This window comes from Falco naumanni, chromosome 5, assembly GCF_017639655.2.
Source record: "Falco naumanni isolate bFalNau1 chromosome 5, bFalNau1.pat, whole genome shotgun sequence".
Lineage (NCBI taxonomy): Eukaryota > Metazoa > Chordata > Aves > Falconiformes > Falconidae > Falco > Falco naumanni.
In genome coordinates this window covers 91,848,272-91,871,124 of record NC_054058.1, presented here as the reverse complement: position 1 = coordinate 91,871,124, position 22,853 = coordinate 91,848,272, and the positions used below count along the sequence as shown (strand labels likewise).

The 22,853-nt window shown below is 38.4% G+C and overlaps 1 protein-coding gene across 2 annotated transcripts in view; it reads left to right on the top strand.

Annotated features, from left to right (window-relative positions):
• The window catches only part of SLC2A13 (solute carrier family 2 member 13), a 169,381-nt gene that overhangs the window by 37,313 nt on the left and 109,215 nt on the right, over positions 1-22,853 (top strand). For both annotated transcript variants that reach the window (XM_040594200.1, XM_040594199.1), the window contains exon 3: positions 561-769. In XM_040594200.1, the coding sequence (XP_040450134.1) occupies positions 561-769 (209 nt within the window). The remainder of the gene's footprint in view (positions 1-560; positions 770-22,853) is intronic.

Sequence of the window (22,853 nt, the reverse complement as noted above, 5' to 3'; positions counted from 1 at the left end):
CATATTACTGACCAAATTAAGCATTTTTCATTGGTTGGTTTGGGTTTTTTTGTTTGTTTGTTTGGTGTTTTGTGGGTTTTTTTGGGGTTTTGTTGTTGTTTTTTTTTGTTTTTTTTTTTTTTTTTGTAATGTCTGTAAAACAATTAGCAGGGTTTCAGTCTCATTTTAGCCATCAGCAGTGCCTATTTGTTCTCCATCCCTTTGGTTCCTGTTCATTCTTTTATCTTAACCAAAGGGATTACCAGTTTCCAAACTAGTGGAATGTTTCAGAGTTTTTATTTAGTCTGATTTAGTGTCCTCAGGACCAGTAGCTGTAGGGTCAATGTTGGCAGAGTAGTCAACATATCCTTGAGATTTTGTGGAATTGAAAGCAAGGTTCCTGTTTTCTAAAATACTTGCAGAATATGATTCTTGCCTGCTTAACTTTTAGTGATAAAGAATACGAGGGGAGGAGGGTTTGATTTGTAAAGTACAGCTTAAGTAGCTGTAAATAAGTCTTCTTATAGCATGTTTTTGAAGGCCAATATTAGATGTTTATTTATTTATTTACTTATTTCCAGGTACATGCTGGGCCTGTCGGCTGTTCCAGCTGTTATACAGTTCCTTGGATTCCTGTTTCTTCCTGAAAGTCCCCGCTGGCTCATTCAGAAAGGCCAGACTCAGAGAGCACGAAGAATTCTGTCTCAAATGCGTGGCAACCAGGCAATTGATGAGGAGTATGACAGTATAAAAAATAACATTGAAGAAGAAGAAAAAGAAGTTGGAGCAGGTATGCTGAATGCTTGTTGGCTTTTCTGCCTATCAATGAGGAGATAAAAATCAGAAGAAATGTTCAAATCGTAGCCTGTGGGAACTTGATGTTTTGCTTTTTCTTGTCTGTTTTGCTATTGTTTGAAATACTTCATACACTGATAGGTTCAAAAATGAACAGATGTTTCTATGACTCTACAGTTTTAAATTAGGTTCTGATTTCTTAAGTGAGGAAAAAGTAAAGTTGTGTAAGATTCTAAGTTTATACCACCTACGCTTATGTGAGAATTGCACTCAAAAAATTACTCAGTTTAAGAATGTACATCTTGAAGAGTGGAAATAAATAAAGTTTGGTTTTTTTCATGGGTGGAAAAGCCCAGACACTAGGGAGGGTAGAAGTCAGAAGGCATTTTACATCTCTGAATTATCCAAAGGCCATATCCTGGCTGACCATATTCTAGAAAAGTAGCCTTTAGAAATATTTACAAAACTCGGTGTGTAATAGATTCTTTTTCAGTAAAGGCAGCTTCTGAAAGTTTTTTTGGTCTTCCCCCAAGAGAATAAGGCATCTAAATAAAATCCTGTTTTTTACTCTTTCATATCCTTATGCCATAATTGCTCAAAACTTTGTGTGTATCTATAAAACAAGATTACCATTCCATTGACTTTGTCCTATACATATTTTTCTTTTGCTTTGTGCTGAAAGTGTTAACCTGGGAATCTCAAGTAAGACTCATCTTAATTCTTGCTTTCTGAAACATTGATGGGGAAAAAACCGTAACTTCTCAGAGCTGGTGAAAAGCAAAATCCAAGTTATTTTACATCTGTGTAAACTGAGATTCAACATCATATAATACCTAATCTCACTGCCTCATTGAATTTGGCTTTTAGCCTTACAATAAATATCTGGAAAAAGTTATTTGACACGTGCTAGTGAAGGGATTTTCAAAATATTCATCACTGGTGTGGAGCCGGACAGGATTTTTTTTTTTCTCCCAGTACGTTTTTGAGGCTTTGGATACTTTTTTGCAGTTCTTTGAGGCGTGGGTGGGTGGCAAATGAAGTTCACTGAAGCTGCTTTGATAAAAAGCTGAAGTGGATATTCATAGAACAACTTGGTTTAAGAGTCCTGTGCTGAGGTTCTTGATCCTAATTTAGGATTGGGCTGTTCACTTCTGTGGAAAGCCACATAATGTCTAGTATAAAAGTTTGTGTGCTTTGTAGAAACAAAAGGAACAGATGTTTGACCCATCTAATCCCTTACTTTCTGTCACTGGGTTATAGGGTATGACCTTGTTTCTCTCTCTTTAATCTTTTCTCATGCTGCTGTTTCACTGTTAGTAAACTAGATGTGGTGGTGTAAGACTGCAGTAGGACCGACTCCAGCTCAGTGGTTAAATCGGCCCTCTGTGTATTTGTGACTTGGACTGGCATACTGACTGGGAGGCTGTTGGCTTTCTGGAACATGCAGGTCTTTCAGTTTCCCCCACACACTCTCCTGAAAACTTGCAGTGTTCCTGGAATTTAGTTAAATGGAGCACATTTGTAGGAGAAAGCTTCGTCATGGAGAATCAGTGTTTTCCTCTCAGGTAATCCACAGCTTCAGAGTTGTCACCAGAGGGCATTAAAAAAAAAAAAAAAAAGAGGGCAGTTACAAGTATGTGCTGTCCTGCTTGTTGTAAAGGCTTAGCAATTAGGCATTAGATTTCGTTGCTCTCGTTTTTGATAACTTGGTTATAATTGCACTTCATTCCATTTAACCCAAACTCTTCATTGTTATGAAAAGGTACATTGTGTGTCGGCATCAAGACATACGTTATTTTTGTTGCCTTTCTGTGACTTACGGGTGGTGTTTGCAAGTGGTGTTAAATTGTAATTAGTTTCATTTCTTGAGTTGTCTGGATCCTCAGTATTGAATTTGGAATGCATATTGCAAGAGCAACTTACTGTTCATGGCTTCATTGCCAGTTGTTCAGGTATTGACAGCTGAAATATGTGCTTCTGCAAAGACTTTGAATTTCATTTTGCCATGTATATTTTGGCTGGGTTTATTTGTTTTTCGTTTGTTTGTTATATTGCTGTAGTACTTTTTGTATTAGTTTTTTCCATTTGTGGCAGAGAGTGTTTTAAAGCACTAGTTAATACCAATGACAAATGATGGTAGTAATTCCTATCAGACATTGTGGACATCATTCCAGTTTTAAAGAAAGCTTTTATGACCCTAACTGACAGTGTGTGTATGTGGCATTCAAGGAAAGATAATTTTGTAGATCAAAAATAGCCCAGTTTACTTTTAGGTAAAAGTGCCTTTTTCTTTTCTGTCTTTTCCTTTCTTGAAAAAAATTTGGCTATTTTTTTCATTAGTTTATACATAAGCATCATTGCCACTTTCTTAGGGCATCATTTTCTAAGTGAAAATAAAGCCCTGTTTGACAACTCCTCTGCAAGGAAGTAACAGAGTATAATCATAATGTATTCTCTAGTCCCACAGTAAAAACTGTAATGTCTTTTTTAAACTGTTTCATCAACTATTCTTGTCACGGAAATAATGAATCACAGGGGACCTTCATCTGTCTTGTTTAAGCTACTTTCTTAAAAGTTTGTTTTTAATGTCTGTCATAAAACCAGTGATGTTCTTCATTGAGTTTTTCACATGGTCATCCAGCAGCTTCTGTCATGAAAATAGTAATGCCTTCAGCAACGAGCTCCTGTTTCAGGAGTCTTTTGTACCATTGTGGGATACCTGTTAAGCGGATCGTTCACGTTTCTTTATCCTTTCTAAGATGTTCATCAAAATCACTGCTGCTGCTACTGCTTAGCAGCTTGCATTTTAGCGTCTTCAGACTGGTATTAGGAAGAAGATGTATCTTTTTGGCACAACTTTCTCCATGACTGGTTATGCAAATGACATTTTTTCTGGCAGTCATGAATACTGCTTTTGTGTGCTCTAGTCTGTACTCCCAGTGTGACTTCTGGTGTTGTAACTTTGCATTTTGAGAGGCGAAGAGTGGTGGTGGTGTTGCATTCTGCAGTAACATTACAAGACCAGTTTAATCTTGGTCAATTCCAGCTAATAATCTTCTGTTAACATCATCCCTCTCTCAGATGGTGGGGCTGTAGTGCGAAAGGGAGCTGGCAATAGGAAAATCAGGGGTAGGACTGAGGAAGATGTTGGGAAGAAGAGAGATCCCCGAGAGTTGTGGAAACAGTAGTTTATAGTTGTGAAGTGTCCCTCCCCTTCAAACAGGCTGTGGTTCTCACAGATCCTTGGTGCTTGGCTCAGGCTCTGAAGCCCTGGGGGAGAGAATGGTCAGAAGATGTTTGCAGCCAAGGGAAGGATCAAAGATATTGCTGGGAGAATGTTCTGGGGTGACTTCCTAGCAAAACATGCCTGACTAACTGCTGCTGAATTGTGGGTTTTAGTACAGTTAAGGCGGAGGTTCTGTACTGCGGGTTAGTTAAAAACAGGCCATCAAATCATAGCAATGCAGGTAAGCGTAAGCACAAGCACTGGCACAACGGCTTAATACACAGGTGACGTAGTAGTAGGTGATGAAGTAGTTATGCTGCTAAGCAAATTAGAGAGTGAGATTTGTAATGCCAATTTTAGAGCAAGAACTTTGGAGTGAATTTAAGGCGGTGATTTTGTGCATAACAATAAAGCTATCTGGTACATCTTCTATAAAAGTTTTACAGCTGCCAGTGTAGTGGTCATTTCAGACTGGAAAGAAATCATTATAGTATCCAATGGAGACATTTAAAATATTTCATTAATTTCCTATATATTTGACAGCACTCCAATGTTCAAAGCAAATCATAGAGAAGTATCAGTCTGATACTTCCTGGGTGAAAGCATCTGCAAACTTGCATGGCTTTTCCTCGTGCCCCTCTTGGAGCAGTACTGAGCTGTGATGTAGCAGGATGCATGGTGTTTCACATGAAATCAGTAGTCATGAGTATAGTACTGTCTTAGCGTCTTGATGAAATGAACGTCATTTGCATTAAGACTAGACATTTATTTTTGTGTAGATTAAAGGTGTGTAACCGTGGATCGTAATTACACTAGGAGAGCAGTGTAATCTCCCCAAGTCCTATTTACCCCACATTTCCTTAATCTGTGAATTAAGGTTGAGGCTTTTGACCTTACTTGCTATGCCTGTGGACCTTTACATTATATTAGCTGTTCTTACCCATGTATACGTGTCAACTTCTGATGATGAAGATGTCTTCTTTGCACGTGTTATGCTTGGTAATTCTGGCATGTAAAGCTGCTGAGGCTCAGTGGTGCACGGAACTGTGCTGCTTCTGTGAATTTCACTGAGTAATTTAGAAAATTGATCATTACACTGTAATGTTGGTTAACCTACCATTCTGCACCAGTATGTTATGTAATGAGCGCTGCTTCTAGATCAGACATTTTCTTGTGTTATCATTATTTTTAATACATTTTTTGTAATAGCCAACTTATTTCTGTAAGATCAAGAAAAATGTGTCCATACCACTCTTTCACTCCTGTAGGCTTGACTCACTTCTTTGCTGAATTTCCTGTTGGATCAGTGAGTCAGTCGTCTTTTTTAGGTTTTGTATTTTCCCGTTGGAGATAAATCTATAATGATATAAAGGTAAAATCACCTTACCATCATGAAAAATTATGAGCTGAAACCTAATTAGCTGTCAGTTAAAATAGGATATTATCAGGCAGGACATCTGGACTCTTAGTCCTTCCTGGTTCCAGTATATTTCTATTTCTTGCACCTTTTCTTCTTAAGTAATATTTTAACTTGTTAGTATTCCTGCATGTCGCCTTGACTGGAACCATTTGACATGTGTCTTTCTAGGGTGATCCTGGAAGCTTTCAGTGTTTTCATTCTTAATCATTATTCTCCCCTTATCTCTGGGAGTCTTTTTCATCCTAGGACATTGCCCAACATGCCTGGTGTTGATAAAGATATAGATGATTATTATTATTTTTTTTATTATTATTATTGGGCATCAGGTGGGATCTTACTTGATGAACCTTGGTAATACTGTGATGCTCTGGTAGGGCTGTGCAGAACTCTGAATCGTTCTGTTTCCAGGCACTCCAATCCTTATTTGAAGTTATCTCCTCTTTTATGGTATTAAGTGGCTGTTGTTACCTGTAACCATGAAATTAGGTGGAAGCTTTTTGGGCAACAGGAAACTAAGGAGTTGCGCTAAGGATTTGCTGAAGAAAAACCCAAATCCAATATGGTTGATAGTCATGTCAGCCTGAAATTCTTGCTTGTGGCAATATTAAATGCCAGGGTCAGTTCCAGGTAGGTTTTGCCTTAGGATTTCATGGGAAGTGTGGCCAATGCAAGAGGTACCTGAAAGGAACGTCTTCGTTTCATTCTTTTATTTTAACCATTTGGCATGTAGAATTATTTCTTTTTCTGTTCCCTTAAGAACAAAAAAAATCTTCCTCTGTATGTCTCCATTGGAATTTGTTTTGAGTTGAGCCCATTAAAAAAAGCACTCCCTTAAAATTCATGCAGTGCAGGCAAATAAAACATGGAGACATTTGGTCTTCAGAAAGTCTACTAACTCAATTCAGTGTACAATCAGATAACAAGAAAAAGCCTTCTACAAAACTTGGCAAGGAATATTGAAAGTATGAATTACTGTATTAAACAATTGATAAAGACAGATAATTTTTTTTCCTTTTATCCTTTAAGTCTTTTAAAAGGCTGACTTACTCTTGCACATATGACCTCTGAGAAATATAGTGTATTAAGAACATTATTGGTTTTCTGCCTTGTATAGAAATAACACTGCTATATATTAAAAGTAATAGTTTGTTCTGGTATCTTAGAGCTCTGCTTATACCATCAGTGTTTGCATCCAACTGTGAGTTTGGGAATGTCTGTATACTTTAGGAATCCTGTTGTTAGTGTGTTTACCTGGCAGGGTGTTTTGAGCTGGCCTGGCTTCAATGGCTTGTGACCAAAACCGATCCCTTAATCTTTCACCTTGGTTTTTGATGTGCTGACATAAGCTGAACATTTATCTGGAAATGGTGGTTAATTGCCTGTCTGAAGATCAGATTATTTCAGGTAGATTGCTTCAGATGTGTGTTTTGGAACAAACTTCTTTGCCTGAAGTCCAGACAGATCTCACGTATGGTAGTCCAGAAGGGCAGGAAAAAGCAGAACTCTGTAAAACTTCTAGGGGGGTATAGGGAAGCACTGTGAGGCAGGACAGCTTGGTTTGGTTTTCTTTCTTTTCCCCACTTTAGATGCACTATGAAGTTTCTGGAAGTAAAAACAGCTTTCCAGTGGCAGCATTATTAGCTTTATATTAATTCATAGCTTCTGAAACTTACAGAACATTCAAGCTAGAAGTCTGGAAAGGAAAAGAAAATTTAAAAGACTTAATCTCTTGTAATTTCAAAAATAAATTTGGGTGTAATGATTTTGTTTTAAGCCAAATGACATTATTCACAGATTGGAGCTGAATTTGCTGATGTTCAGCTACTCTTAACTGATGCTTTTCAGCTGAGGCTGCCGTTCTCAGACATGTAGTCCCACAAGCATTGGGTTCCACTCCACTACTAGGGCATCACTGAACGTTCAGCTGCTCCCTATGCTTTCTTTAGAAACAGGTATGTTTTGTGAAAACACATGTTTCAGAGTGGAAAAAAATGTTGCAAGATTTCAAGACTAGTGATTGACATCGTTTCATGAGAGAATGTGGTTCTTCTAAAGTAAAAACTGACTGAAGGAGAGGCTGTGAATGAGGATAGTGTTTTTGTTTCAGTTGTGTCAAGGGGAATAGGAATTTGTAACTCATTCTTAAAAACCAAACAAATCCCTGCACCCCTCACCCCTGCAAATTTAACTGGAATGGTTTATTTTTCTTAAGAGGAACAGCCAAAATTGGGCATTTTTGGCTGGTTGTTCAGGTGTTACCATTCTGTCTGTTCTATGTTTATGGTCTCTTAGGGCTAGCTACTGTACTTCAAATTTATAGAAAAGTATCTTTTAACACAAAACCTACCTTTTTTTATTTATTTATTTAAACAAGCTAGTCCAGCTGACGTGGGCTAGATCAGTTTCTAGAAGTTATTGGCTTCTGGCCCCAATTTCCATGCCTTTGGGAAGCTCAGGTCTAGAAAGCAGTAAGCTGGACGCATTTCTTGGATTTTCTAGAAGTAGCACTTAGCTGTATAACTTGGTCTGTTACTAAGTGTCTGCTGTATAATAGCATAAACACTAAACAGCATTTGTAACAGTATATATTTACAATAGTTTCTTCCCAGTTAGTCCAGGGGAAAGCACAAAAACGCAAAACCAGTGTGGCATGTGGTGAGATTTTAGGAAAACTGGACTAAAGATCCTGGGCAGAAGTGAGCTTGAAGGACTTGGAGGGAAATATCCTTGGTCAACAATAAGAAAAATGGATGTGTGTAACTTGAGTAATAGAAAAGGAGTGAAGTAAGCAGAAAAAACTGGGAATAGGAGAAAGGCAGGGGAAGATCTGAAGGAGGTGCTTCTTGCGTTGTTGGGAGGCAAACCTGTTCTGAACTGTAATACGATTTGTTCCTTAGTACAGGAACAGAAGAGACAGTAAGCGGTGGGAGACACCTCCACACTGTCCGTAATGCACATGGTTTGTTACGGTGGGAAGGGAGCCCGAGGAAGTGAGTTGAGCCTGAGTGAGAGGAGCCCACGTTGGTAAAGGGTAGTTATAGGATTCTAATGCCGGGGTAGGAGTGAAAGGGCAGAATGCGTCTGCTGAAAGGAAAGCTACAACATTTCGGTGGTGGCTTGAGGCATCTGGCCATGGGCCAGCCTTGCCAGCGATGGCGGTGTGATAACCTCTTCCAGATTGCAGCGTGAGGATTTGTTGCTACTGTCATGCTCGCCAGGATCCTGCTACTTGGGTTTGAGTGGACCAAACCAAGACTCCGATCCTTGGAGTCAGTGGTCTGGAGAGCAGCAGATTCAGTTTGAGGTGGGATGCCTGCAGTGTGGTAGCCTGGTTGTGTTAGAAATGGGAAATAGAATTTTGAATTTCCTGCGCACTCTTGTGCAACAGATGGGCATGCGCTGCCTTGACAGCAAAATTCGCTCTTTGAGCCTTTTTCTCTAATGTGGTTACACTAATGTACTTTTTTCTCATCTGAAATTATGGATACACTTTTTGTATTTATGTCTATTGTTCTTAAGAAGTAATGAAATTATGATGTCTAGAGCTGCTAATGATATTCAAGTGCTCAGTTAATTAAAAAAAAAGGAGGGGGGGGTTTGGAAAAAAGCCTTGGTTCTTCATCATTTCCCTCCTGGATCCAGCATCTGCGCTGAACACACAATTCTAAGCCGAATGCTCCCACTTGAGCTGCCTTGTTTACATGCAGCAGGGATTCAGAAAAAATATACAGTGTTGTGTGAAAATGTTAATGGGCATAGGGGGAAATTTTTTTTAGACCACTGAGGAATAATTATAACACTTCACTAAGCTTAGTAGCATGATTCATTATTTAGCTCTTAGAGCAGGTTTTGTGGCAAAAGTTGGAGATAATCTTGCAGCTTCTTTGCTCTCTGACCTTGTGAAGATGAGTGGAAACTCTAAAATGGAAATGGATTTCAGGTTTTTAATATCAATATTTCTATGTAAATAACACAGGCAAGCAGCTGAACAAACTTTACCTATTGGTCCCATTTTAGCCTTTTCAGCATATCCATGGAAATTAAAAACTTACCTTTTTTTTTTTTTTTAAATTAGTTTTGCTTTGTGGTGTTGTACGAACCATATCAGCGCAGAGCTGACTCTTCCTCTGCTGCCTCCTAGGTGACAGGTTTTGCCCAAGGGTGGAACTTGGTCCACCCATCAGATGTTAATGATTCTTCAGCAGCAGTATTTTCTTTGGCTCTGTGGTCAGGTGAATACAGTGTTTATATAGCCTGTTTAAATTGAAGTACTTTGTTAGTAGGAAGAAACCATTAGGGAGGAGAAAGGATTTTAAACAGTGATTGCAGTTACTTCTTTTAAAGCCATATTCTTCTCCTGCACTCTAGTCAGGCTTTATTTTTTCTTGGACACCTTCACCAAAGTATCGTCTGCCTAATTTTTGTCCAATACTTATCTTTTCCTCTTGCCTTTTAAACAACACCATTGGGCTTTTTTTGATCTCTGCTGTTTTCAGAACATTTTATTCTTCTCGCGAGCCTGAAGGGTTTGGTTCAGAATAAACAGCTATCCTTGCATCCCTCCTGATAGTTAATCCAAAGTATTCATGCACTGAACACTTCAGTAAATCTTGTCAATTAATGTGAAGTTATCACAATTGGCATGCTGCCATGTGTGGACTGTGTTTTGAATACTTTAACGAGGTTTTACTACTGAACATGTTGCAACTGTGACTCCCGAACCATCCATTTTGAATGCTCCCTTACACAAATATTCTTGAGGTTTCCCTATCCTAAGAAAGTGAGCTGTTGGGATTCCTTCTTTTTGAAAATAAATGGCAAATGGTGTACTACTTCCAATGTTGACTATTGGATTGGAGTATGAGTTTAGATCTAGTGCTTTTATCCAAGAGGTAAAACCCAGTTTATTTCTTTGTTTATTCTGTTTGACCGTAATTTTTACAAGCGGTAGACCAGTTCAGAATTGTGTTCCATTCATAATTTTTTTGTCAGCAAAAAGTTAGCATTCTTCTTTCCTTGTTGGTTGGTTGGTTGTGTTTGGTTTTGGTTGGGTTTTTTTGGTTTTTTTTGGTTTTTTTTGTTTTTTTAAATATTACTCCTTAAGCCATAGTGATGCTCAGGAACTGTGTAGTAGTGTGCTAGTCTTGCTATAGAGTCAAATCCCTAGGAAAGAACTTCCTCCTCGTGCTGTTTCACTCCCGAATAGGAAGGGTGAGCACTGCCTTTTCCTTCTACCATCTGAATGAATGCATCTGCGGGGTTATGCTTTTTGTGTGGTGTTTCTGTAAGTGAAGTACTGTCTGGGAAGTTTATTGTACTGTTTTGTATTCTAAAATATTACTGGTCTCCTGGAAAGCATCCTTGTAGATTAGAGAGAGTTTATATGGTTGAAGCGTGTGTGTGTGCGTGCGCAAGATAACTAATGTATCATGAGTAATTCACAATGAATAATTTATCTAATTAAATTAGACTTACTTTCTGCTTGTCAGTTGTCTGTGGGGAAACTGCAGTTTCCTTAGACATGTTTGTTTTGGAAGTGTTAAAGTGCTTTGGAATTTTTCTATGTGAAGCTGTAACAAATGCATTACAAACTTGAAATTTTTGGCATAAACTTTTTGGAAATTGTGCCTCTCACAATTATTAAATGGTATTTCAATTACACTCTCGAAATACCTGTATAAATAAAGGTCTGAATAGCTCAATTAACAGAATAAGAAAATTTAAAAAAAAATCAGTAGGACTGGTCCCTCTTCACCTCTGCTTTCAGGTTTCCCTTTTGCTAAAAACACGCGCCACCCCCCCCCCACCCCCCCCACCCCCAACAAACAAAGAAGAAAACCCACCAACAGCAATGCCTTCACCAAAAGCAGTTTGTCACTTTTTAGCACCTTTCCCCCTCCAGGAAACTACTTCTGTGTTAAATGTCTTTTTCCTATGAGGAAAGGGTCGCTCCACTGTTCTAGTAGTGGTCCATTTGTGTATATATATTTTTTTTTTCTGTGAACATGCAGAGTTAAATAATGCATTTATGGATAATGGTGGGTTTGAACTTTTTTCCTGATTCTGCACATACTTGAATATTTCTATTTCTGTTGAATAAGAAATAATGTTTTCAAATCAGTATAGTTCGCTGTCTACAGATATTCAAATGTTTACCAAAAGTCATATGAAAAATTTTACCTGGTCCAAGTAAGGTATCTCACAGTGCAGCCATGGTGATTTATGAATGAATAAATTTATCTCCAGTATTGTGATTTGAATCTAGAACTACTCTGTAACTAAAGGTTGCGAGGGCTTGAAAAATTTCTCCTTTTCCCTGCCGTACTGGTGAACATCCAGTTTATCCCCTTACAGAGCTGACGTCACACCAGCGTGTCGTGTCTGAAGACCTAGCATGTTGCCGTATTTCCCCCTCTTTGGTTGCAAGGAGCTTGTGGAATTGCTGAGAAACTGCGGAGAGTTCAAGTTGTTTTATTGCTTGTAACTGCTTAAATATGTGTAGTTGAACGGGCTACATGTTTATTCTGTCCTTTTGTAGTGAAATGACAGTTTTTATTGTAGGTTACAAAACAAGCATCTTTGCTGTAATGGATAACAGCTTCGTTCTGCTGGCTGGTCTGCTGTGATGGGCAGGGGCTGGTGGGAACCTGTTGGCGTTTATGAGGTGTCCGTGTGCCTGAACCTGTGCGAACTGGGGCTGCGAGGGCTTCCAGGCACTTCTTTGCCTTGTACAACAGTACTTAAAGGCAGAAAGAGTGTAAATATTTCTTCTGGTACTAAAGCTTTGTGAATGTATTTGGTTTTTTTGTCAGTGCTGAACGTCTTTAGTTTTTGTGTGCATTCTTCTTGGCATCAGTGGCTATAAAGAAAAGAAATATATCATTTTCTTCATCGTGTTTTGACCTATTTGCCATGTCTTATTGCACATGGAAAGGTTTAATCGCAAATATTTAATAAAATGGTGTATGACTGATTTAAACATGAAATTACTATTGGAGTGAGTGTCAGCTAAAGTATATTTGAAATTGAATTGATTGAAGAGCATAAATAATTTTAAAGTAATTCTGTCCTTTTGTACACAGTAGATTGCACTAGTTTAATTTAAATATAACTATTGTATAATTATCTTATATAACACAAACCACGTGATTTTCATTGTAGCTTAGGTGAATGTAGCTCACTTAAAAGAGTGCAAGTATGGATATATAAATGAATAAACTGCCATCTATAGTGTATGATATAAAAAAGTAGATGATTGGCTATGAGCCAGGAGGCTTCCTTTTTTGTTAAAGCAAACATACGTTTCTATGGCAATAAAAGCAAATTTAAAATGTAGGTGGTTCTGACTTCTGCTAGTCTAAAATAAAGGTGGCAGTTACAGAATAGTTCATTTCATAGCCAGAGGAAAACAAGCTTTTTATTAAAGAAAAATGCATCTATATTGCCCCATACTTAACTTCTTAAATTTTTGAATTGTCAGCTCTTTCTGCTTTTTATATTTCCCCTCGTTTAATTTCTCCCCCTTGCTTTTCAGTGTGTGTAGCAAAAATAGGAGTCTGCATATAAACGCTATGCAAATTTTGTATTTGTATTACCTTTGCGTCTTTCATATTTTGTTGGGACTTTAACTTTTTAATTAAGGGATGATTATTTTTAGTACTAGTCAGAGACAAGAGGAATGAGAGTCTCGTAATGGAAGATAAATTAAAGCGGCATTTACCAAAGAACCCCAGGTTGGTGGGGTGGGTAAGGGATAACAGGTTACAAATAAATAGGGTTGAATATAGTGAGAAGTGTTTATCCTACTCTAATTACAGTGCAGTGTAACAATGGGATAGGTCAGAGATACCATTTCATCTCTAGATTGGATTGTTTAGAGCTTCACATCCCTTTGAAACACATTCCCAGAAGAATGATCCATCATAGAATACCCCAATACCACCTATTAGTGAGTGAGTGGCCTCAAATTAATCATCCTGCCCCCATCTGTCACACTTTATATTCTTCAAGCTGTTTACATTTTTTGGTCTCCAAGTCTTCCCAAAATCAGTAGGATAGACTGTAGCGGCCTGAGGATTCAATATCTGTGGGGTTTTTTTGTTTGTTTGTTTTGTTTAAGAAGGGAGTGTGGACAGCCTATTTAATATATAAAATGATGTTTTGCAGCCAAAATTTGCTGTTGCTTAAGCATAGTGTGTGCATGCTTAAACACCACATGGTATCTTTTTGGTCACTCGTACACTTGGATTTGTTGTGCCATACCTTGACAGAGACAGAGCTTGAGCAGGCACCTGAATGAACTGTTTATGTTCGTTTGGCTGGATGTGGTGCCAGTCCCAGCCTGCAACTGGATCTTTCAGTTGATCGTAATGCCAGATTTAAAGAAATCTTTTGCAACAACCGTTCCAGATTTTCCTAAGGTTATAACTTGAGAAAATGTAATGTGAAAATATCAACCTAAATTTGCAGCTTCTATTATTATCTATGAGACGCACACTCATTTCCCTCATCGCAGTGGAGGCTCGCTTGGTTGTCCTTGGTAATTCGGATAATAGGTGTTAGCTCCTCGGCTTCACAGATGACAGATGAAGTATCCTGGGAAGACTTATGGTCTGTGCCAGCTGACTGCCGCTTGTAGTGCTGGGATAGGGGGTTTGAGTACTCCAGTTCCCATCCGACGTGAAAAGCTGAGACCTAAAGAAAGGGCTTCGGATATCTGAACTGCCAGGAGCCAACGAAGCTGTTAGTGTTGAATGCTTTATTAGGGAAAAACTGCCTAGTTTTTTTGTGATATAAATCCATGTATAAATGTACCAAATGATGGTTAACGAATAATGTTGTGTGCCTGCAAGTAATATATGTACTTCAAGGCCGCATAATGATAATGTTTTGATTTAAAATATTTGTCATGCTGTATTAGGGGTAAATCCTTGAAATAAACAGAAAGACACATTTTAAAAATATAGCTTAATTTATTCAATATTTGAATCTGACTGTAGCATAACCCAACAGTGTTACAGAGGATGTGGAATATTTTTTAAATTATTTATTTAGTGATTTTGAGGCAAATTATTTGTATTTTACAAATTTGAGAAGTCATCACTCAGTTTAGTGTTCTGTTCTCATCTGAGAAACATTCCCTACCATCTGCAGCCAGTCGTCTGTTGTGCTGTGTGAGCCTGGATCAAAATACAAAATATCAGCTGGTCTATACAGTGCTGTCTTTGCCTCACACACGCATACACCCCCACCCCCACCCCCCACCCCCCAAGTGTGACTGATGGAGGTCAGTATATTCTCTATTCAGGTGCAGGCAGATCCATTAAAAATGTGAATTCTGGAAAACATTCACAGGTCTTTCATTGGTGCAGCTGCATTTTACTAGACTGTACATTTTATAAATCGGTATGTTAGGAGACACTACATCACAAAAATACTTAAAAATAAGGGCTCCTAATATGCTTTGAGTGGATATTTTTTTCTTCTTATCAGCTGAAACTGGTTTTCAAAATCAACTGAGAGTTATTTTGAAATGTAGTTTTAATAAAGCTTGCAGTCTTCTGCCATGCTGATAAACTCCTGTTCCTTTTTTCTCTAACTCCAGCAGAGAGAAATTAACCTACAGAACCTGTTATATGCCTTTTCCCACCTTGTATTTTGGAACCTTATGAATCTGAAGAGCAGTGTTCAGTTTCAGCTCAGCAGTTTTCTTTTATCATGACTTGGATAATTTCAAACAATCTTCTTTTCTTCCTGTTGCTATTCTTACATGTATTAAATTTTTTTAGTGATAAAATTTCCCATCTATACTCTTAATGATTTTGCAGATTGGAATATTGTTTCATACTGATAGTGGTATTAGATGTAATTTTTGCTTACATTTTGTAATAACAATATTGAGACATTAGTGTTATATTGGACAAAATATGTGAGTTCCAATCGTAAGACGTGACCATTGAAAACCACTAATCAATTTTGTGTGAATCCCGTAAGATATCATTCTCAAAAGTGTAGCACTTTGTTCCTATGGTGATAAGCACAGTAGTTTTTTTCAGGATTTTTTTCAGCAGCTTGTGGTAGTTGATATGGCTACAAAAAGAAAAAGTATCATCTACAGTTTGAGTTCTATTGAGAATATAAACCTTGAATGATGTTTAAACTGTTTTTACAATGTAAGTTGCCTTTAGGGCCTGAGTTTTAGAAGTACATTATATCCACAATTTAGAATAAACTTGGATTTAAAGCTTAAATTAGTTCAAGGAAGTTTTAAATGTACTTGCAGAATTTTTTTCCGATTGAACAAGTGGTTTACTTGTATATTTTAAGTTATCACTTTCAAAGCTCTTGTTGAAATCTTTCAACAAGAAAGACTTCATGAATTTCTACATGAATTGCAGACTCTTATTTGTCTTCAGGGAGCGTTTACATGATTTTTTGTTTTCAGTGATTCATTCTTCTGTGTAGCTAGACCAGAGAACAGCAGGTGTAGCCTGTAAGGGTTGTATATATTTTTCCTGTGTTTGTTGTATTTCTTAGAGAAAACATGCAAGAATATCTGTTACTACAGTAACTGAACCACTCCTGTGATAATACATCAGCAAACTTCTTATGTGCTTTGTAAAGTAACTTGTAATTATGGGCTAGTTGTGATCCTGAAAACAAGAAAATTTTGCCTTTTCTTCTTCATTAAAAAAAAGCACTTATCGTTGAACTGTAAAAATTACACTGTGTTCTCAAACTGTTGGGAAGCACAGCATGGAGCCAAACTTCTTAAAAGCTCAAGCAAACCACTTTCTCCTCTTTTCCTCCATTTGAAGTATTTTGCACAGGGCTGTATGAAATGGACTGGAAATAATGGCTTCAGTTCCTCTTACAAGTCTTCCACTACTAAGATTCTAGGTACTGGGTAGCCATTGGTAGTGGTCCTTATGCAGCTCATTGATGAGAGATCAAGATCAACCTGCTATTTTACAGAAAGAATAGCTGAAGCAGTGTGATTTAATTTCTGGTAGAATTGAGAATAGACCCAAGCTATCAAGCCTTTGATTACAGCACCTTTCTGAGAAACAGTATAATTCACATACTATGTATGTGTCACCTATGAAATATGCTTATACCATTTGCAATTCACTGTTACATGGCATCTTCTAGTGGTAGTAAATCAGCTGCTAGAGGACTATCCTGTCTCATTTACTAATGTATGGACTCAAGTGACTGAAGACAGATAGTTGCATGATTTTTTTTAATTAACAAAATGTATGTGTCGGTAGCACTGAAAGAGCATTCAGCAGTAATGTTCGGACATGCAGAAGTGAAGACATGCATTCACACATTTATGGAAATGAAAGTATTAGAATTGCCTGTAATTCTGCTTAAGTATTTGTTCAAGTATCCCATTAGCCCAATCTTGAACCAGCAGTAGCCAAGAGCAAAGGTCAGCAAGAGTAGAAGAGCACGACGAGCACGTATGATATTTTACCCAAGTACATCTTTTGATGACCCTGGAGTTATCATCCATGAAATTGTCAGGTCTCCCCATGCATGGTTTTAGTATATTATGCATACTTAAGCTTAGCCCATAGACTAACTACAGTTTGGAGCATAAGTGATTGTTGTAATTCTGTAACTTTTTTTTTTTATATCTGAGGGGTTTTTCAGCTTTTCAGCAGATGATCTTATTCATGTAGATGTGTTTTGTGGTGTTTGGGGCTTTTTTTGGTGGTTTGTTTTTTTTTTTTTGTTGTTGTTGTTGTGTATTTTTTTTTAGGTAATAACTAAATGTTCCAAAAGTTGATAGCAACTAATGAATTTATTTATTTATTTATTTATTTATTTATTTTGTAGGATTTGCCTCCTGTTAACAAAGTTCTTCAGCATTTTTCAGGAAAAGTATTTGTTGTTTTGCAATCTGATGAGGAAATGCCTCTGTATAAAAAGCATGCACCTCTTGATTTCTGAATTATGGCATTTTCAAAATCCTTAATGCAATGAAGTCCTACTAATTCTACTCTAGAGAGTGAACAGGCAGGGGCTTTGCACCAAAGGAATTTTCCAAGGGTTGCATGAAACTTGTGATGGGATTCAGCTCCCACAACTACCCCTGGCAGTACTAGACCATCTTCAAAATTTTTTTGCTAAAGTACATGAGTGTGTATGCGCACCTTGAGGTGGGGGCAGAGGGTGTGTGCCGGCCGTGGGTGGAAGCTCTTCAGAAGCTCCAAGCGTGGATGCTGACAAAGCTGGCTTAGTACTGACACTTCTGTCACATGTACCCAAGTGGGTGCTGCTAAACCAAGCAAGTGTTCAGGCTGTTACTCCATGGCTTAAGGACCTTGCTCCTTGCATATTCACCCAGGGTAATATTCTCTTGAATAGCCTTGTTTTGGAGGTTGGTCTGAGTAATTTCTGTGCAGGTAAAACAACAACAAATTATCACTGCCTTGCGGTGGGATTCTAGGTGCTTGTGAGGAAGATTTTTCTGTGGCCTGTAGGTCTCACATGATTCTAAAACACGCAGGCAGTGTGGGGTGGAGGCTGTCATGGACATCTGCGTCAGCTGTTGCATTTGCAGTGCGGTGCTTGACTCGTGCTATCTCTCAAGCTTAGGGTGCTGTAATACTTTCCTGAAGCGTTTTACAAACCCCAAACCATCAATGGAACCTGTTCCTTTGCTCTGCTTACGTGAGCTGAGCTGCAGTGCACAGACACAGTAACACTCTTACAGTCTTTTTACAAATTAATACTAAGCAACACAAAGACAAAACTTAAGAAATGATCACCAGAAACTGCATTAGATAGCTAACTAGGTCAATACATCCCCAAAGAGATGCAGACAGACAATCTACGTGCATTAGATCTTGACTGGTTCTAAAGTGAAACACACTTGTATGAAAAGCTTTCTAGTTGAAACAGGAATCACAAATTAATCCCTCATGCATGTTTGAAGTACAGACCTTCTTCGTGATGAGCTCTGTGGAATTCTTGTTATTATAGCTTTAGTTGTTTCATATTTTCTGCATTTCTTTAACTTGTTTTTGTTACTTCTTCAGATGTATCATTGTCTTTTGGTTTCTTTAATCCTTGTAATACTTAATAGTGATGAGTAATTCTTGTTTCTTCTGTTTCACTAACAATGACTAATGAATTGGTTAGCTACAAGGAAGGCTTAGGAGAAACTAATGGAGACTTGCCGCTTGCAGCTGCAGGTTTTGATGTACTTTAGAGAAATCTGAACTTGAAATTTTGCCCATGCTTTCTTTTGGTCTGTATCTGTCATTTCAGCCTGCCTTAAATAATTTTTCTGCTCTTTTGTGGCTTTATTACTAAGGATGTCACATCCAGAAAGGGAGAGTGTCTTGTACATATTAGACCTTGGAAACAATGTCCTAGACTTTGCTGATATGTTATCAGGAAGTAGTGATCGTCTCTGAGGTTAGGATGGATGCTTGATACTTTCTGTGATAGCATTATGCCATCCGGTAACGTTTTCAAGTAAAAAAATTTCCATTTAGCGTAGTGCATAATTTGTGAATGAGTGATGCAGTGGTGCGTCTCAGCAATATCCTACCCTGGGTTCACATGTTTTCCAAAAGATGCCTGGACACTTTGCACAGACTGTGACAGTGTTGCAATACTGGATGAAAAACGCACTTGGGCTTCTAAAAGCCACAGCTGAAGTTTCCCCAGTAGTTCTGTGAATCTACAACGTCAGCATAAACAATGAGATTCTGAAAGAGCAGGGAAGTGCTTTCTCACTTGTTAAGTGTAGTGTTTTTATGACATTGTTTTTCTTCTCCTCCCCCCGGGCTAAGTTATTAATGAATCTTTCTGTTCAAACCTTTTTGGGCTATCCATGTCCAGAAAGGTTTGTTACTTCTGGGGCAAACAAGGCCATTAGACGCACTTCTGTGGTATACCTGGAAGAGACAACTGGAATGTTCGGTCTGAATATATATGTCTTTATACTATTCCAGATTAAACTTCTCTTCAATTCTTCAAACTGAATATGTCCACTGAATTTAAGAAGAATTCTTTTAAAATACAGTCTATGCATTTTTTTCTCTCTATTTCATATATAAAACATACGAAGTGCACTTCAAGGAGCAACTGAATTATTTGTATAGTTTGTTCTGAAAAGTCTTGCATTATTTACTTTACTTTTTTCTTTGATGCCAGACCACTGATATCATGGTGGTTCTCTTTGAGAAAGCAAGAGCAAGCAAAAAATAAATAAATATTTGTTCTCCTCTTATTAACTAAAAAGCTGTTGTCATGCTGTAATTCATTTTGGCTTTCTGCTCTTTGGTATCTACATGTCTTTGAGACTTGCCTTCCAGCATATACCAAATGTGAACAGCCAGAAGTCACTGTTTTGGCGACAGATTAATGTGTTTATTACCTCCTTAAGTATTGCTTTCCATCCTTGTAAAATAAGGGAAGATGTTGGAGATGCAGATGTTAGATCTGTATCACAGTGCTTGAGATGGAAATAAATGGCTTTTAGTGTAAAGACTTTTCTTTACTCATTTAAAAGTTATACAGTGCCATTTGTGGAAAGTTTACAATCTAAACAATCTTTCCAGTTCATCCTTGTGATGTAATGTTACAGGGAGTTAGTGCCACTGATGGACTTAGAGATTATAAAGCAAATACCTGGCCTTTGGGAGGAACAAAGTGTAAGTAGACTGTGGTGTTAGGAAGAATGTTAAGAGAGAAAATGGATAACAAATGTTGAGTTAGGGGATTGTTCTCCTATGGCAATATGTATTTGTAGAGCTTCATGGGCTGAAGAGTCAAGAAGGTTCAGTGTTACCTTGCGCAGAAGAAGGGGCATGCTGGCGCTTGTTTTGTATGCTGGTATCCTGAAGTGGTTACTTAAATGTTGATGTCTCCTTTATGGACAGAACTATATGTTTTTGCTATTGTTATGTCACATTGGCTGCTCTTGAGAGCTTCTCTCTACCTGAGGCCTGGGAAGAAGTGTGTCACGTAGGTGACATTTGCGATTGTTGTCTTTGTCCGCTGGGAACAGAAAAGTCTCCCGTTTTAAATCAATGTCACTGCAATACAATCTATCAGACGTGAATGGTGAAGTGAAATACTGCTGCTCTTAGTCACAGAATTGAGTTGCTGTCCTTTGCTGAGGAAGGTTGTTTGTTTAAAATCTGAATTCTGGTATTGTAGCACAGTGGGATGACATTAATTTCTTCCAGACTTACGCTTACAGGTTAGTTTACAGAGTGAATTATCTGGAAGAATCAATGTAAAAAAAAAAAAATGTTCAGCCTCTCTTCTTATATAAATAGCATGATGTATTACATCTTTGGAGGCTTGCACTTCCTCCATAAAATAGTTTCTCTGTCGCTGTGATAGATGTTGGTGGAAGATTTGAGCATGTGTGAGTGAGCCATGTGGCAGAGGGTTGCTGGGTGTTTTTGAAGTAAACACTTGGCTTTGCAGCAACATAGGATGGCACCCTCACTGCAGGCCATCTGTAGAGAGCACAGAAGAAAAAGCAGTTGCCTGACTCAGCTGCAAAGCTTCTGTCAGCAGAGCCAGATACACCTCCCTGTGTCCTTTTCAAGTAAGGGCAACATGTGCTGATCTCCTTTGCTGGTATGTTTGTGGGTTCATGCCTCTGGATCTGTTCCTCTCCCACAAGCTACTGCCTCCCCAGCTCCTTTTGTAGAGGCTATTCCTGGTGGGTTTTTTGAATTTTAGATATTTCTTGCTGATGGAAATGTTGCTGGGTTACACATCTTCAATGCTTCTCCCATTGTCCGTTTTGAGTGGTGAGTTATAGCCTAGCCTCAGTATTTCTCATGGGAAATTTGTGTGCTTTCCTTTAATGATAAGTGATATTGGACAGTTTTCATTTTCATTTGTTATTTTAAAGATGCAGAATGTAGTGTATAGCGTTGCTGCAAAATGCCCCATTCAGTCATCTGGGTTTCGCTGTCACCTGGATCACCTTGTCAGCCAGCTGCTGCCCATGATACACAGAGTGACCTGAGCAGAAACAGCTGCTGATCGATGCTGTCACGTTTGGACTAGAAGTGAAAGAGCCAGCGTGCTCTTCAGAGGTCTGCGATGCACCTGGAAGTGCCCACTGTAAATGCCCTGATGTTCTTTGAGTCAAGGGGGAGATCAGTTGCGTTTTTGTGGCACAAGTAAACATCTTCTAAGCTCTCTTCTGACATCAGCAAATCATTTTCCCCAAGACTGTCTCTTGAGAAGTTTTGTTTGTGATGTTTTGGTTTTTGGGTTTGTTTTGGTTGTGGTTTTTTTTTTTTTTCTTTCAGTAAATTACAACTAGACTCATAACCACGAGTTTCTGCTTTCCCCTGTCCCAGTTCAGTCCTGGCTTTCGCTCAGCTTCTTTAAATGTGTCGTGGGTTTTTCTTATTACTGCGAAGGTTGGCTTGAAATATGGGAAGACTTAAAAGAATGTCATCTTCAGTCAGCTGCTATCAATTGAGCTCATCATTATCTGAAGCCAATACAGAATCCTCTTTCCTGCAGTGTTTCTAAGCAACCGGCACCTGCTGCTGAGGGAAGTGTGAGATGTACAGGAGCTGAGGCCTCACTGGCTGCTGCGAAAGGGCCGGTGGCATCTGCAGGGCAAGGCTGGAAAGCAGGGACGCCTGTCTTGAGACCTGCCTTTAAGTGATCAGAAGATGCGTGGGGGTCGGTCGGAAGAAAAGCTATTGTCATCATTGAACAGCAGAAAGTAAAGTAATTTGTATTTGATGTGAAGGCTTGGATCTAAAACTATTAAATTTAAAATGCACTTAAATAGTAAACAGTAGTCTTCCCTGAAGCTGGAAGTATGGATGCACGTTGCAGTAACATTGATAAGTTAATCTTCTTGGTGTTCACATTGCCGTTGGCTTAGTAACAATAACGTGTACCTAAATTTGTTCCTAATGGACAAGATTTGTTTCTTATTTGAATTAAAAACATGCTTATAGTTTCCGACAACTTTCAGTAGCAACATGGTAAACATGTCTTTAAACTGTTTAAAAAGTAAAAGCCAACTTATTCAACCTTTCCGTATCTCTGCTGACAAATCCAGTTTCACATTATGGTCACTCTTTCAAATCCAGGTCAAAGACAAAACCAGCTGGAGGCTGAGTGTTTGCATGCAGCATTGTTTTGGCAGGCACCTTGCAAATACCAGCAGACCTTAGTGCTGCAGAAACTAGAGGAGCCCTCAGGGAAGACTGCGGCTGGGGCATTTGCATCAGATGTGTAGAGGTGGTGGTTAGGGACATATTCTAGTGGTGGGCTTGGCAGTGTTACGTTTACAGTTAAGAGTCGATGATCTTAACTGTCTTTTCCAACTTAAATGATTCTGTGATTTTAAAATTAGAAATTCTTTTTCCCTTGTGTATGTCAGTTGTTCCTGAAAATCCAGGATGCAAGAAGAGGGTG